The 17,521-nt window shown below is 45.6% G+C and overlaps 1 protein-coding gene across 1 annotated transcript in view; it reads left to right on the top strand.

The window, feature by feature from the left end:
• The first annotated feature begins 9,011 nt into the window (after positions 1–9,011).
• Positions 9,012–17,521, top strand: part of Gpatch1 (G-patch domain containing 1) — a 43,725-nt gene continuing 35,215 nt past the window's right edge. Inside the window, exon 1 of the mRNA XM_041655059.1 lies at positions 9,012–9,104. Coding sequence (XP_041510993.1) covers positions 9,032–9,104 — 73 coding nt within the window. The 5' untranslated portion in view covers positions 9,012–9,031. The remainder of the gene's footprint in view (positions 9,105–17,521) is intronic.

Below are 17,521 nucleotides of genomic sequence, written 5' to 3'. Positions count from 1 at the left end.
TTCTGTTACTGTGAAGAGACACCATGACCACAGCAATTCTTATAAAGGAGAACATTTCATTGAGATTGGCTTACTGTTCGGGGGGGGGGGGGGTTAGTCCATTATCTTGGCAGGAAGCATGGCAGCATGCAGGCAGACATGCAGACAGGAGCTGGAGAGGTAGCTGAGAGTTCTGTATCTGGATCTGCAGGCAACAGGAAGTGACAGTGACACACTAGACAGGCTTGAGTTTCTGAGACCTCAAAGTCCACCCCCTAGTGACACACCTCCTCCAACAAAGCCACCCCTACTCTGACAAAGCCACACCTCCGAATAGTGCCACTCTCTGAGTCTATTGGGTCCATTTTTATTCAAAGCACCACAGCTATTTTGCCTACGTGTTTGTCTGTGCACTATTAAAACATGCATGCCTGGTACCCATGGAGGACCTATAAGGGTGCCTGATCCCCTGGAACTGGAGTTACAGATGGTTTGAGCCTACATGTGGTTGCTGGGAATTGAACCCAGGGACTCTGAAGTGCAGTCAGTTGAGATTCCCTCCTCCAGGATGACTCTAGCTAGTATCAAGCTGACAAAAAATTAACCCACCACACTTGGGCTCAGTGGAAAAACACTGTCTCCATATTCCAAGGAAGAAAGAAAAGAAAAGAAAAGCAAGAAAGAAACCTACAGAGTCCTAAGCAGCTGTACTCTGGGCAAGTGTTTTGGAAACAGCTAATTAAAAAAAAAAATTCCCCACATTAGAAAGATAGGTTTTTGTTGTTGTTGTTGTTGGTGGTGGTTTTTTTTTTTTTTTTTTTTTTTTTTTTTGGTTTTTCGAGACAGGGTTTCTCTGTGGCTTTGGAGCCCGTCCTGGAACTACCTCTTGTAGACCAGGCTGGTCTCGAACTCCCAGAGATCCGCCTGCCTCTGCCTCCCGAGTGCTGGGATTAAAGGCATGCGCCACCATCGCCCGGCCTAGAAAGATAGTTCAACAATTAAGAGCTCTGCTGTGCTTCCAAAGGTCCTGAGTTCAATCCCACACCCACATGGTGGCTCACAATCATCTGTAGTGGGATCTGATGCCGTCTTCTGGCATGTAGGTGTACATGCAGATAGAGTACATGCAGATAGATTGCCTGTATGTGTGCCTGTGCACCATGTCTGTGGAGGCCACAAGAGGATGTTGGTTCCCCAAGAACTGAAGTTACAGACAGTTGTGAGCTGCCATTTGGGTACCGGGAATTGAACTCAGGACCTCTGAAAGAGTAGCCAGTACTCTTAAACCACTGAGCCATCTCTCCAACCTCTCCTTTATAATCTTTATTTTTTTTTTTAAAAAAGTGTTTAGATGCCAGACAGTGGTGGCACATGCATTTAATCCCAGGACTCAAGAGGTGTAGGCAGGTGGATTTCTGTGAGTTCGAGGCCAGCCTGGTCTGTAGATTGAGTACCAGGACAGTTAGGGCTGTTGCACAGAGAAACCCTTTCTCAAAACAACAACAACAAAAAAAAAAAAAACAAACAAGCTATATATACACCCCACATTTCTTGAGCCACATTCTCATTCTATTGTTCACGCTGTTGCGAAACTCACTGTGTGAGATTTTGAACCCTTCTGTCTCAGCCCTCCAAGTGCTGGAATTATAGTCGTGAGCCACCACAGCTGACTCAACCTTTATTTTTAAAGGCAACTATGTCATCACCCTAAGAGAAGATCCAACTGTACTTTGCCCTATAGAGAGAGACTTGTAAAAAGCAAATACAATAAAAACCAAGGTCGATTATTTAATCTAGTCTGACATCATTGCCTTTTTCCAGCTGCCACCTTTGTTAAGGAAGAAAAGTGATGGGGATGTAGCTCAGTGGTTGAGTGCTTGCCTAGCATGTATGAGGTGCTGTGTACAACACCTAGCATAATACAGACAGAAAAGAAAAAGAAAAGGAAGCATGTCGTGAAAGACATACCAGCTGACCTAAAGCTCCCTTCTATGGGTCTTCAGAGGTCCAGTGGGCATCCATCTCCAGGATACATGAGCCATTTGAACTTTAATCCTCAGGTGTACCCAACATCAGGTACCTTTCAGAGAGCCTCATGACTCACTGCAGGGCATCCCACAGTCTCCTTCTACCATAACTCTGACCTCACTGTGACCAGGAAATGAGACCTGTTACTGCTGAAACTAAAAACTGGCATTGAACTGTGTATACCGGCACAGGTCTGTAACGGCCCCCACCAGGGGGACTGAAGCAAGAGTATCAAGAGTTCAAATCCCCACTTGGGAAGTAGAAACAGGAGAATGAGAAGGATGAGAGATGGCTCAGTTCACAAAGAGAATGCTGTGCAAACACAAGGGCATGTTTTATAGCTCTAAAACCCACGTTATAAAAACGCTGAGAATGGTGGCATAGACTTGTAATCTCAGCACTGGGGAGACAGACACAGGATATCCCTAGGGCTCACTGGCTACCTAGCTTAGCCTCAGGACCTAGTGAGAGACCCTGTCTCAAAAACCTTGTGGCAGAGGGCTTATCTGATGTGCAGGAGGCCCTGTGTTTCATGCCCTGTCCCACATAAAACAGGGTAGGGCAGTACAACACCTGAAATCTCTTTTTTAAACATTTTTTTGTTTCATTTTTTGGTTTTTGTCTGTTTGTTTTTCTTTTTGTGTTCTGAGACAAGGTTTCTTTGTAGCTTTTGGAACTAGCTCTGTAGATCAGACTGGCCATAAACTCACAGAGATCCACCTGCCTCTGCCACCTGAGTGCTGAGATTAAAGGTGTGCCCCACCACTACCTGGCGGTGTGTTTTGGGCTTTAAAAAAAATTATTTAACTTTATTTTATATGCATTGGTATGTCAGATCCTCTGGAACTGGAGTTGCAGACAGTTGTGAGCTGCCATGTGGGTACTGGGAATTGAACTCAGGACTTCTGGAAGAGCAGCCTGTGCTCTTAACTGCTGAGCTGTCTTTCCAGCCAGCCCCTGTAGCTGAAACCTTGGAGCGGAATTGGAAGCAGAGGATAAGAAGTTCAAGGACATTCTTGGGTATACAGCAAGTTCAAGACCAATCCAGGCTTCATGAGACCCTCTCACAAAAACAAAACAAAACAAAAATTTACAGAGTGGGCAGTCTTCCTAAAGAACATGTAAGCTTAGCCTCAGGCCTACACACACACACACACACACACACACACACACACTTGTTCATATTCCACACACATACATATGCTCTCGCAAAAAAAGAAACAAAAGAACATTCCTAATTGTACTATTTGAGAGAGAAGTCATCTAGTTCCCTAACAAGAAATTACCTAACAGAAGTTATCTAACTTGTAGAACAGATGGGTGGGGCACAGCAGGGTCACAAAATGGAAAGTCACAAACAATAAAATGAACATCCTGCTTTTACCTACAGAATCACAAGGAATCTCATACCGGTGTTGCTGAGCAGAGGAAGCCAGACATAAAATACTATATGAGGGCCAGCAATGTGGTTCAGCCGGTTAAAGGTGCTTGTCACCAAAGCCTGGCAACCAGAGGTCAATTCCTAGAACCTACATGGAAGTGCAAGGAGAGAACCGACTCCATGAAGTTGTTCAGATGTGGCAAACCCTACTCCAAAAAACAAACCAATGTTTACAATCTGAACACAGATCTACTGTATGATGCGGCATCTCCACTCCTGAGTACAGAAGCAGAGGAAATGAAGAGGGGGTCAGGAACACTTGTCTCCTGTGTTGTCTCATTGCAGCACTGTTCACACTGGGTGTGAACTGGAAGCCATGGGCGTGTTCATCCACAGATTCAAGGATAAAAAGAAAATACGGTACAGAAACAGACGCTATCCAGACACGGAAGAGAGTGAAATCCCTCCAGCCATGCTGGCACAGGCCTTTGATCCTAGCCCTCTGGATGAAAAGAGGCAGTCAGATCTCTGTGAGGTTGAGGCCAGCCTGGTTTACATAGTGAGGTCCAGGCTAGCCAGGGACATAGATGTATCAGTCACTTTCTGTTGCTGTGATAAAACACCATGCCACCAAGGCAACCAACAGAAAAAGGAATTTATTGGGATTTAGGATTCCAGAGGGATAGGAATCCACACTGATAGTCCAGAGCTAAGAACTTACACCTTTTACACTCTTTTATTTTATGTGTGTGGATGTTTTGCCTGCCTGCCTGCATGTCTGTTTACTGCAGGCGAGCCTTCATCATTTTTCTGTTTTGTTTTTTGAGACAGAGTTTCTCTGTATAGTTCCGACTGTCCTGGAACTTGCTCTATGGACTAGGTTGGCCTCAGCGATCCTCTAGCCACCGCCTCTTGAGTGCTGACATTATAGGTGTAAAACACCACACTTGGCTAAGAGCTTGAACTGAAAACAGGAAGCAGAGAGAACAAACTGGGAATTGCACATGGCTTTGAAACCTGAAAGTGATATACTTTCCCTAGCAAGGCCACCTCTCGTGAACCTCCCTCAAACAGTACCACCAACTGGGCACCAAGTATTCAAACATCTGCGCCTGTGGGGAATATTCTCATTCAAACCACATAGAAGACTGAAAACCTACTGAGCAGTTAGGAAGTGGAGGCAGGAGGATCAGGCGTTCAAGGGCCTCCTCAGCTACATAGTGAGTTCAAGGACAGCCTGGGCTATCTGAGGCTTTATCTCAAAGATAGATAGATAGATAGATAGATAGATAGATAGATAGATAGATAGATGAATAAAAGATCCTCTCAAGGGGCTGGAGAGATGGCTCAGTGGTTAAGAGCACTGACTGCTCTTCCAGAGGACCCGGGTTCGATTCCCAGCACCCACATGGCAGCTCACAACTGTCTGAAAATGCAGTTCCATGAGATCTGACACCTTCACACCAACAAACATAATAAAGTTAAATAAATAAATAAATAAATAAAAAAGATCCTCTCAATTTCAACAGTGTGGATGAACCAGAGAGCATTCATTATGTTGAATAAAACAAGCCAGATATATGTTGTAGGAGCCGCTTGTTTGTTTTCAGCTGCTTAGCCCTGAAATAATCACACAGAAACTGTATTAATTAAATCACTGCTTGGCCTATTTGCTCTAGCTTCTTATTAGCTATTACATCTTAATTTAACCCATTTGTATTAATCTGTGTATTGCCACGTGGTTGTGGCTTACCTGCAAGGTTCCATCTGGTGTCTGTCTTTGGCGGGCAATATGACTTCTCCTGACTTCACCTTCTTTCTCCCAGAATTCAGTTTCATTTTCCCTGCCTATCTCTGTTCTGCACTGCTATAGGCCCAAAGCAGTTTCTTTATTAATCAGTGGTAATCACAGTATGCAAAGGGGAATCCCACATCAGATATAGAAAGACAAGTACCACAAGATCTACTGATATGCAAAATCCTAACAAATGATTTCATCAAAGAAGAAGAAGGAAGAGTAGTTCCTAGAGGTTAGGGAGGGAAGAGATGAGAAGAGAGGATGGGGAAAGGCTGGTCCAGGGGCACTAAGGAACACTTAACTAGGAACAAGAAGTTCTGCTGTGTTATTGCACAGTAGGACCCTATAGATAACAATATACTTTACATTCCAAAAACAAGGGGGAAAAGGAGCTTGGAAATTTTCATCTTAAAGGAATGATAAATAGAGTGTAGTAGCACATGCCTCTGATGGAAGGCCTGGAGTAGTGGAGGCAGTAGAACCAAAAGTTCAAAGTCAAGGCCTGGAGAGATGGCTCAGGAGTTAAGACATTGGCTGCTCTTCCATTGGACACAGGTTTGATTCCCAACACCTACATGGTATTTCATAACTATCCTTAATTCTAGTTCCATGTCGTATTCTGGCTGCACAGATATTAGGCACACAAACACATGGTGCACACATATACATACAGGTAAAATACATTAAAATGCCCCCCCCCCAACACACACAAAAAGCCAGGTGGTGACGCACACCTCTAATCCTAGCACTGGGGAGGCAGAGGAAGGTGGATCTCCATGAGTTTGAAGTCAGCCTGGTCTACAGTGTCAATTCCAGGACAGCCAGAGCTGTTACACAGAGAAATACTGTCTCAAACAACAGCAGCAACAACAAAAACAAAAAGTTCAAAGTTGAACAGGGCTTCTTAGGAAGTTCTAAACTTGCCTGATCTATGTAAGACTCTGTTTCAAAAACTAATCTAAACAAACAACAAAGGATAAACATTTGAGAAGATAGATATATCTGTACTGGTTTACACATTATACAATGTAATGGGTAGAACTCCTGAATTTATGGAGAATACTAGATATATTTGCGAGTAAACCAAAGACACAGAAAATACAATGTATACTCATGTATCATTACAGAATGGGGTGGGGTAGGAGCTGAAAAGATGGTTCAGCAGTTAAGAGTGCTTATTGCTCTTCCAGAAGACACACATGTGGTACTACACAAACTCACAAAGGCATACACACAAATAAATAAATAAGCCCTTTAAAATTACATGGTACACATTAGGTTGTATTTTTTGCTTTGTTTTGTTTTTCAAGACAGTATTTTTCTGTGTAGCCCTGACTGTACTGGAACTTATTCTGTAGACCAGGCTGGCCTTGAACTCACAGAGATCAGGGTGCCTCTGCCTTCCAAGTGATGGGATTAAAGGTGTGCACCACCACCATCCACCCAACCTGTTTATGTTCTTATGTTCTTACATTCTTATGTATCCGGTTTCTTTGTTGTTTCTTTCTTTCTTTCTTTCTTTCTTTCTTTTTCTCTCTCTTTCTATCTTGGTTTTTGGTTTTTTGAGACAGGATTTCTCTCTGTAACCCTGGTGGTTCCAAAACTCAATCTGTAGACAAGGCTGGTCTCAAACTCAGAGATCCACCTGCCTCTGCCTCCTGAGTGCTGGGATTAAAGTCACATGTCACTATTACCTGGTTATGTATCAGTTTAAAAAAGAAATATTTATTTACTTGATTGATTATGTGTGTGTTTAACATTTATTTATCCTTGTTTTATATGTATGAGTGTTTGTCTGCTTATATGTCACCGCACCATTAGGTGTCTGGTGCCTAGGGAATCCAAAGGGGTTATTGAAGTCTCTGAAACTAGAGACAGCTGTAAGCCACCATGTGGGTGCTGGGAACTAAACCTGAAACAACAAATAATCTTAAAAACTAAGTTATCAAGCCAGGTGGTGATGGCGCACGCCTTTAATCCCAGCACTCAGGAGGCAGAGACAGGCAAATCTCTGTGAGTTTGAGGCCAGCCTGGTCTAGTTCCAGGACACCTAGAGCTGTAACAGAGAAATCCTGCTCAATAGACCAAATTAAAAACAACAACAAAAACCTGAGCCATCTTGCCAGCCCCTATGTGTACATATTATAAGATAGGGAGTCGCGTAGCCTAGGCTGATGTCTAACTTGGTAGATAACCACAGGTGACCTAGAATTCCTGACCTTCCTGCCCCCACTCTCACCCTCTCCATGCTAGGATGACATGGGTGAGTCATCAGGCCTGGTTTTTATGAGGTTTTGCTATATTGACCAGGCTGGCTTCAAATTCATATCCTCCTACCTCTGCTTCTTCCCAAGGGCTGGCCACCATACTGATCAAGTACACACACACACACACACACACACAGACACTCACACAGAGAAACATATATATCTATAGCTATCTATATATCTCTATCTATCTATCTATCTATCTATCTATCTATCTATAGAGAGAGCTAATACTAACACTGACTACTTACATTTCGTAGGAGGGAGACTGACAGTGAAATAATAACTAAATAGATTTGGTTAAGAGCATTTGCTGTGCTTGTGGAAGACCTCGGTTCTGTTCCCAGCACTCACTGCTACCTTCAGCTCCAGGGGATCAGACACTGTCTACCTGCCTCCATGGCACACATGTGGTGCACATACACACAAGCAGGGAAACGCTCATATACATAACATAAAAACAATCCACCCTTTAAAAAGAAAAATAATGACACAATTAAATTATAGAATATGTTAGAAGGTAAGAAATACTGAGAAAACAGGAGTAGGGGCTGAGAATATAGAGATTGCTTTGCATTTTATTTCAGGGAGGATAGACCTCGTGCGCTCCGGGTGAGCGCTGGACGGCTCATGTACCTCCCTTCTCCATCCTCGGTAGAGAATACTGTCTTTTCGATAGTGTTAAAGAAGGCTTCTCAGACAGAGTTACCTTTCTAAGAACAGATCTGAAGGAGCTGAGGTAGTGAGCCGTGAGATGGAGGAAGAGCTCGCCGAGAGAACGGGAAGTGAAGTGAGCTGGGTGTGCTCCAGGGGTTGTCCTTGTCGCTGAAAGGAGTTGGACGGCCTGTGGGTGGAGGGGGAAGGGAGATCTTTTCTTCTTCCTTCCTATTTATTTGATTACTTATGACAGTGTTTGATTATGTAGTCTAGGCTGACCTCCGGCTCTCTCTCCATGCCTGGTGTCTCATCTTTGGCCAAACTGCTGCAAGCATGGGTTCTGATAGTCTCAGAGTCAGTGAATTCTTGCAAAGTCGCTTTTACAAATATATGGATTGAAGAATACTGTGCGTGCGTGTGTGTGTAAGTGTGTGTGGCCCCATCCATTCATAGTATGCGTACTGCATACACTTCTGCCTGTGGTGCTCTTTCTCATCTCCAGTACAGAGGACCAGACGGTGGTGCCTGAGTGCACAGCTCTTTTCCGGAAGGCGGTTAGGATGGGTGGAAGATCAGGGTTGGCACTGATTGCCGGCTGCTGAGGAAGTGAAGGGGCCAGGGAGCTAGCTGAGGGACAGGTACATTCTGCCTCCTGACATTTGGGTGGCATCGAGCATTTTACTGCCTTGTTCTCCCAATACTCAGGCACATGACAGGGCCAGGATGGCTGTTATAGATAGCAATCGTAACTGAAACCCGAGTATGCCTCGCATAGGATTAGGCCCCGGCGGAGGTGGCATTTCCCTCACAAATGAACAATTGAACTTTAAGATGTGCTCAGGCGCACGGAGGCGAAAGTGGGAAGGCTTTTGGCCCATAGACGCTTCCGTAGCGAGGGGGCGGAGCCCGGAAGGGAGCAGAATGGCGGCTCTGGACAGTGACAGCGAGGAGGACCTGGTCAGCTATGGGACGGGCCTGGAGCCTCTGGAGGAAGGTGAGGATTCGATGGCCGGCACAGTCTGCGGGGTGCAGGCTGGGAATGCAGCACGTGAGCCCAGCAACAGCTCTGCTTGGGCCTGGGCTTGCTCGCCGTGCGCACAGGTGGGGAGGTGTGTGCTCCGCACTCGCGTGCGGTGTTCTCGGGGACCAGAGGAGGACGCGGAGGGGTGGGAGGTGCAAGAATGACTAAGCAACTTGGATATGATGGAGGGTGGTCAGGCAGACCCTTGCCGCGCGGGGACACTTGCACCCAGACTTGAAAGCAAAAGAAACGGCCCTGGAAAGATCTGGGAAGAAACACTTGAGATAGGAAATTCCCGAAGTGGGAACCCGCTTAGCAATCGAGGGACAGTCAGGACCGGTGTGATTGACACTTGCAATAGTAAGGAGGTGTGTATGTGTGTGTATGTGTTCCTGAGGATGGAACCCATGGCCTCGTGCACGCTAGTCTTGCACTTTAAAACCGAGTTACACATGCAGCCCCAAGAATTAGACTCTGTTTTTTTGTTTTTGTTTTTGTTTTGTTTTTTTCCAGACAGGGTCTCCTGTAGCTCGCGCTACCTCAAACCCACTATATAGTGGAGACTGGCCTTGTACTCTTGACCCTTCTGTCTTTGCTTTCCACGTACTTTGTTTATAACTGTTTGCTATCACGTCCAGCTAGGAATTTGGCACACACACACACACACACACACACACACATCACACACACACACACACACACACATCACACACATATTTGTGTTTTCGAGACAGAGTTTCTCTGTGGCTTTGGAGCCTGGAACTCGCTGGCCAGGCTGGCCTTGAACTCACAGAGATCCACCTGCCTCTGCCTCCTAAGTGCTGGGATTAAAGGCGTGTGCCACCACCTCCTGGGAAGCATATTAAGGATAGGGAAAGACATTAGTGCAGTTTACACAAGTTACACAAGGAGATATATATTTTTTTTCTATTTTGTTTGAGACAGGGTCTTGCTATCCGCACCTGGCTGAACTCACAAAGATCCTCCTGCCTCTGCCTCCCAATTAAGGGTGTGCATTACCCCTGCCTGGCAGTATGTATATTTTAACCTTGTTAGCTTCAATTTTGAGAATAGCCTGGTTTGGGATGTGCAGAATGAAACCAGGAAATTAGCCAAGAAGCTCTGCAGATGGTAGTTGTGCGGCCTGGACAGCTGTTAAGTAGCCCTTTCTATGGGGAGACTTGGAAACGGGGTCGACTGGAATTGCTGGTGAGGTACGGGGTGGAGGTGAGATGAATCAGGTTCTCTGGCATTTCTGGTCAGCTCCACTTAATGACTGGCCTTACCTACTTGGTGTCCACAACCACTGATGGACCTGTGGGGAAGACAGAGGGACCACAGTGGTGGTCCTGGGCCCAGAGGTTACCTGCAGACTTTTGTTGGTGAGGTTTCTGCCACCGCCTTCCATACTGACTACATCCTGTTGGTTATCCTTCTGAGATATTTTCACTGAGACTTTTTCTTACTAATTGTTCTTTTTTGGCAGCTGTGGCTATAAGACAGGGCCTTTCTATAGAGCCCAAGCTGGCCTTGGACTTGTTAAGTATTTAGAGCAGGCTGGCCTTGAACTCAGGACAGGACTCCTTTCTTAGCCTTTCCAGGACTGGGATTACAGATGTGCATATCACACAGTCCCATCTATTTTAGACAGTTCTTCTGAGGCAGTCTCACGTGGCCTGGGCTAGCCCTGACTTGCTGTGTAGTTTGAGCTTTCCCCGCTACACCTCCCAAGTGCTGAGATTGTAGGCATGTGCTGCATGCCCGATTTATGTGGTGCTTGGGTGAAACGCGGGCTTTTGTGCATGCTAGGGAAGCACTCTACATCTGAGCTACACCCCCAGCCCAAATAGTTCTATTTTTATAAGGTTTATTTTATAAGGTTTATTTACTTATTATGTATACAGTGTTCTGTCTGCATGTATGCCCTGCATGCCAGAAGAGGGTGCCAGATCTCATTACGGATGGTTGTGAGCCACCATGTGGTTGCTGGGAACTGAACTCAGGACCTCTGGAAGAGCAGCCTTCTCCAGACCCAACAGTTTCAATCATTAGAAATGTTTATGGGATTCTGGCTCTCCCACTCTGCTCTGCTGACCAAGGAGGAAAAAGGCTAGTCTCTGGACAAGTTCTTGTATGTTAGAAGGTTGCCCTTGAGTTTCCTGAGACATCTGTTTTACACCCACCACCCTCAGCTCTATAATAAATGTCGTTTAAAGTCCCCTTGGCCTTAATTATAGAGTTCCCAAGCTGAGCAGGCTGTGGAGTTAACCAGGGGGGTCATCATGCCTGTCTCTAATTCTAGACTGTTCAATACAACTAAGGTCACATTAGTTTTACTGGCAGGTACAACACCCTATGAACATAAAGAATCAGTTGATAAAGATCTTTGACTAGAAGCGTTTCAGACTTAGTAAAGAAGAAGCTCCCAGGATTTGCAAGCGCTAAAATATGGGATGTTGGATCTTATCCTGCACAAGTTCACAGAGAAGCCAGAGAGGAGAGAGATGGTTCCTGTGAAGGTTGCTTAGGCCGTAGCAATGGCAGAAGAGGGCAGGGGTCATGCACACACAGCTCGAGCCATGTTGAACATCTATTCATATCATTTCTGCATTTCTTTGAGAAGAGGTTTGCTGTTGAGCCATCAACTGTTTGACCTTGACTTTTCTATTTCTCCCTAATTTTAAGTTGTGTTATTATTACTGTGGGGTGGTATGAACATGCCAGAGTTTGGGTGCAGAGGTCAGGGCACAGCTTTGGGGAGTCAGTTCCTTCCTACTGTGTAGGTCCCCGAGAGTAAACTCAGGTTGTCAGCCTGGGCATCAGGTGCCTTTGTCCACTGAGGCTCCTTGCCAGACCCTCCAATTCTTCCTGTTTTTAACAGAAGTTAGAAATGAAAATCTGCTCCAATCATGCTTTTGAGGTGTAAGGAAAGGACATTGAATTGTAGGCTTTTCTCTAGAAACATTCTTTTTTCTTTTTTCTTTTTTTTTTTCTTTTTTTTTTTTTTTGGTTTTTCGAGACAGGGTTTCTCTGTGGTTTTGGAGCCTGTCCTGGAACTAGCTCTTGTAGACCAGGCTGGTCTCGAACTCACAGAGATCTGCCTGCCTCTGCCTCCCGAGTGCTGGGATTAAAGGCGTGCGCCACCACCGCCCGGCTCTAGAAACATTCTTTTTTCTTTTCTTTTTTGGTTTTTTGAGGAAGGGTTTCTTTGTGTAACTTTGACTGTCCTGGAACTTGCTGTGCAGACCAGGCTGGCTTTGAACTCACAGAGATCCACCTGCCTCTGCCTCTCAAGTGTTGGACTTAAAGGTATACATCACCACTGCTTGGCTAGAAACATTACTTTCTTTATTTTTTAAGCTTTATTTTATTATTTATGTAAATGTGTGTCTGTATGGGGAGGGAATCTAGAAACATTTTTTTTAAAAAAAGATTTATTTTAGGGCTGGAGAGATGGCTCAGTGGTTAAGAACATTACCTGCTCTTCCAAAGGTCCTGAGTTCAATTCCCGGCAACCACATGGTGGCTCACAACCATCTGGAATGAGGTCTAGTGCCCTCTTCTGGCTTGCAGACATACACACAGACAGAATATTGTATACATGATAAATAAATAAATATTTAAAAAAAAAAGATTTATTTTATTATTTATGCATATGTGTATCTGTGTGTGTGGAGGGCTGCCAAAATAGGACATTGGATCTCTTGGAGCTTGATTTACAGGCAGTCGTGAGCTGCCAGATGTAGGTACTAGGATGCATACTTACATCCTTGGGAAGAGCAGCAAATGCTCTTAACTGGTAAGCCATCTCTCCAGCCTCTCTGGAAACACTCTGTAAGTCCTCAGTGTTCGAAGCTTTAGAACTTTCTCCGCACGCCCACCCCTCTCCTTGCCTTCTGCCTCCCTTCCAGGGAACCCAAAGCCTTCCACACACTGATCCCCCCCTCTCCCACCGAGCTATGTTTCAGCCCCCGATGCACTTTGAAGTTCTGGCTGTGCTTTACAGTCCACCTAGACCACTAATCACTCTTCCTCCCGCTTTGAAGCTGTGACAGGCCAGATGAACTCTGCTAGAGAACTGGCTCCTCTGACTTCATTAAACCCTAATTAAAGTCTCTGGTCCTGACAGCAGGGTTTATTGGCTAAGTATTAGCTAGGGAGTTCAGTGACGTATCGGGAGGGAAGATGTCATCAGTACCTACCAACCTACTCTTCCTTAGACACTATCCCCTCATTCTAGAATTCTCCTCTTCAACCCTCCTAGATGGATTCATGGATTCATTTTAGGGCATTTCTCCTTCTCCTCAGTGCTGTGACTATCACCCTTTAAAGTCACCCACCCTTCCCTCAGCACAGAGCACATCACAGGCCCCATGGCGCCCTGCTCAAGGACCTTGAACCATCTGCCTTTTCTCTGGCTGCATCTCACCCTGTTCTAGTGCGACTGGACCGTCTCCTTATACCAGACATCTTGTTCTTGTTTTGTGTGTGTGTTTGTGGGGGGAGAATGCTGTGGATGAAATCAGGCCTTTATGCATGCTAAGCCTGAATTACTCTGTTAGGGCTCCTTTCTCCCCAAGTCCAGCGCTGCCCTGTTAGACCTCCTGTCCGCTGATGGAAGCTAAGGTTTCTGTTGGAATTGTGTCTCTACCTGCAGCTAACAACATTCCGCTCATCCTGAGGGCCTTGACACTGTCAGACCCCTGCGCACAGGGCTGTTGGGTTCCGTGCTTAGCTTTTTCTACCAGAGTCGAGAACTGGGTTTCCTCCAGCTGTGAGGCTCTCGTGGAAATCTAGCTGAGGAATTAGTAAGGAACAATGTGGGTGGTATGAGATCTGGCTCAGCTTTATGCTGATTAACCGTGGACCTTGGGCAGTTCCTTAAACAGTACCCTTATCCAGGTATGATTAATGAAGCAACTTATCGGCTCCTGATAAGCGAGAAAGTCACTGTTATTAGTGGCCATGATTACAGTGTGGCCGACTAAAGTATCACCTCCTCTCTGGAGTTTTCCCATCACCCTGGTTAGAGCCGGCACCATGTCCCCAGGAGTTCTATGGGCCCTGGTTGGTCACACCAGTTGACTCTCATGACAGCCTCCACGGGTCCCACTTAGCTGTCTGAAGATATTATCCTCCCTTCCAGGTTAAGAAGGCTGCATGACTTGCACCCTGTCCTGGCAGAAAGGCCTTCTTTCACCTGAGCTGCTGCTTGTTGTCCAGGTGGGGGAGGGGAGGCAGTCTGCCTCAGATGCTGCTAAATATCCCACAGCACTTGGGACATCTCCCCGCAGCAAAGATTCACGAAGAACAAACTGTCAGTAGTGCTGAGATTGAGAAATCTGGCCGGGCCAGGAACCATGCCAGGGGCACACAAGGCGAGGAATGTGTGCGCTAATTTTTTAAGAAACGGAGAAATTTGTTGTTGGGATTATAACTCACTCGGCAGAGCGCTTTCCTGGCACACTTGAAGCCCTGAGTTATCCCCAGCACCACATAAAGCCAGCCCGGTTCACGTTCGTAGTCCTAACCCTGAGGAGGTGGAAGAGGAAGGGTCAGAAGTTCAAGGTCATCCTTCACCAAGTTTTAGGGGTCATCCTGGGTACTTGAGACTCTGATTTTGTTTTTGTTGTTGTTTTGCTTTTTAAAGAAAACAAAACAAATGGGGAAAGTAGACTGGGCTGGCCTCGAACTCATTGAGATCCGTCTGCCTCTGCCTTCCTGAGTGCTGCGATTAAAGCGTGCACCACCACTGCCCAGCTTGTAGTTCAAATAAAAAAGGCACCATAGCTAGTATTAACTGAGTCTTGCTATGGCAATGCATTATACATGATTTATTTGTTTATTGGTGCTGAGGATGGAGCCCAGGACATCTTTCATCCTAGGCAAATGTTCCATCTCTGATCTATTACCTGGTGATGTTTAATTCTTGTTGCTTCCACAAAAGGAGGGTTTCTATTATTACTCAACTCTTACAGTTTTAAAAGCCAAGCTCTAGAGAGATTACATCCTTTGCCCAAGACCACAAAACTAATAGTTGTACAGCAGGAGGATTTGAACTCAGACCACCTGGTCTTTTTGTATAGTTTCCTTTCTCTTTTTTCTTTTCTCCCTTCCTTTCTCCCTCCCTCCCTCTCTCTCTCTCTCTCTCTCTCTCTCTCTCTTTCTTTCTTTTTCTTGGTAGGGGATTGGGATGGAGTGGTGTGGTTTTTGAGACAGGGTCTCATATTAGCCCAGGCTGAACTCAAACTCACAGAAATCCTGCTACCTCAGTCTCCCAAATGCACCTTTATGCATGACTTTTTGTTTGTTTTGTGAGACAAGGTTTCTCTGTGTAGCTCTGGCTTTCCTAGAGCTCACTGTGTAGACCAAGCTGGATTTGAGCTCACAGTAATCCACCTGCTTCTGCTTCCAGAGTGTTGGGATTAAAGGCATTCACCACCACCACCCAGCATGCTTGACTTTTTTTTTTTTTTTTTTTGAGTCAGGGTTTCTCTGTATATCTCAGGCTGTCCTGGAACTCACTCTATAAATCAGGCTGGCCTCAAACTCACAGAGATCCGCCTGCCTCTGCCTTCCTGGGTGCTGGGAGTAAAGGCATGTGCCACCACCACCAGGCTATACCTGGCTTTTTAATTAATTAATCTTAATTAATTAATAACTACTGGTTTGTTTGTTAAAAAGTAAGAACTGGCTAGGCCGTGGTAGGACACGCCTTTAATCCCAGAATTTAAGAAGCAGAGGTAGACAGACTTCTGTGAGTTTGAGGGCAGCCTGGTCTACGAGAAAGAGTTCTAAGACAGTCAGAGCTATTTTACTTAAGTCATGGATATACATACCAAGCCTTTGGCAATACCGCACTCATGATACAAATGCTAATAGCAAGACAGTAATAGCAATGCTAGCCAGCATTTTAAAAGTCCTTCCTGGGTGTCCTTCCTGCTGAGCCCCTCACAAGCAGTATCTAATTTCATACATGACTTTGAAATAGCTACCAGTTTCTGTGACATTCTCTAGCACAGAGTGCTCTGTCTTACTTCAGCAGTATGTGGATTACAGGCCTGCTCCTGTGCCCAAGTACTAGTGGCATTCACATTTTAAATCTGGGCAGCTAAGGCATCGAGCGGTTTAGCTGACTGAAGTCCAGCACTCTTGGTGCTGGAGGAAGGGTGAAGTTAGCTTCTGAGAGTGTGGGACTTTGTGACCATGCCCTTAACTGACCACAAACCTGCTTCCTGTTCCAAATGTTTGTGGACTACAGGTACATGCCGTCACAGCTGGATTCCTTTTACATTTTAAATAAATTCAGAACTTTGGAGTTATAAGCAGCAGTTTGTCATAACACCTAAAACTTGAAGCCTAAGGCACTTTTGCCCACATGGTAGAATGAGAAAATTGACTTTTAAAAGTTGTCCTCTGCCAGGCATGGTGGTGTATACCTTTCATCCTTGCACGTGGGAGCGAGGCAGGCAGATCTCTGAGTTCAAGGCCAGCCTGGTCTACTGAGTTCCAAGACGACCAGGACTACACAGAGAAACCCTGTCTTGAAAACAAAACAGTAAAAACAGAAAGTTGTCGTGACCTCCACACACACTCCATGGCCTGTGCACACACAGGCAGAATCATACTTCATGGCATGTGTGATATGCAGGCACACATACTTCACGGCACACACACACTCCATGGCAAGTGTGCATCCATAGACACAGCCATATCACAGCAAGTGTGCACACAGGCATACAGTCCATAGCATGTGTGCACACAGACACACACACACACACACACACACACACACACACACACCAGTTTAAAAAGAGCACATTCATGACTAAGTAGAGATTTGCGGATGTGAAGGAAACTCCTAAGATTAGAGGGAAAGGGTAGAAACTGGAGAGAATGTTCTAGAGTCAGAGATGGTGTTCCAGAAAAGGCACAGAAGTGTTCCTTTTCAGGATTGGGGGTATATCTCCGCAAAATACATGTTTAGCATGCAGGAGGCCCTGGGCCCCAAACAGTGCTCCTACTGTCAAAAAGCTCTTTGTGTCACGTGCCACTCCAGCGTCTCACCCCCTCTGAGGCTCTCCACTCCATCTCTGCCTCCCCAGCGCTGGCTTACAGACGTCCACCTTGTCTGTTACACTGGCACTGGGCCCTGCACAGCAGCAAATGCTACCCACTGAGCCATCTCTCCAGCCTGAATTTGGATTTTGTAATGAAATTTAGTAGGAGAAGCAGAACGTTTTTATCTTTGGTGTACTGTGTGTGTGTGCATGTTTATATGTGTGAGCACATGTGTTCCCTGGCATGAGTGTGGTGGACAGGATAACCTCAGGCGTAGGTCTTGGCCCTCCACCTTGTGAGACAGGCTTTCCTTGTTTGGGGCTCCTATG

This window comes from Microtus oregoni, unplaced genomic scaffold (assembly GCF_018167655.1).
Source record: "Microtus oregoni isolate MIOR12 unplaced genomic scaffold, Mior012 000006F_ref0000085, whole genome shotgun sequence".
NCBI classification, from domain to species: domain Eukaryota; kingdom Metazoa; phylum Chordata; class Mammalia; order Rodentia; family Cricetidae; genus Microtus; species Microtus oregoni.
Note: the sequence above shows the minus strand (reverse complement) of the source record. Positions and strands in the feature narration are given on the sequence as shown.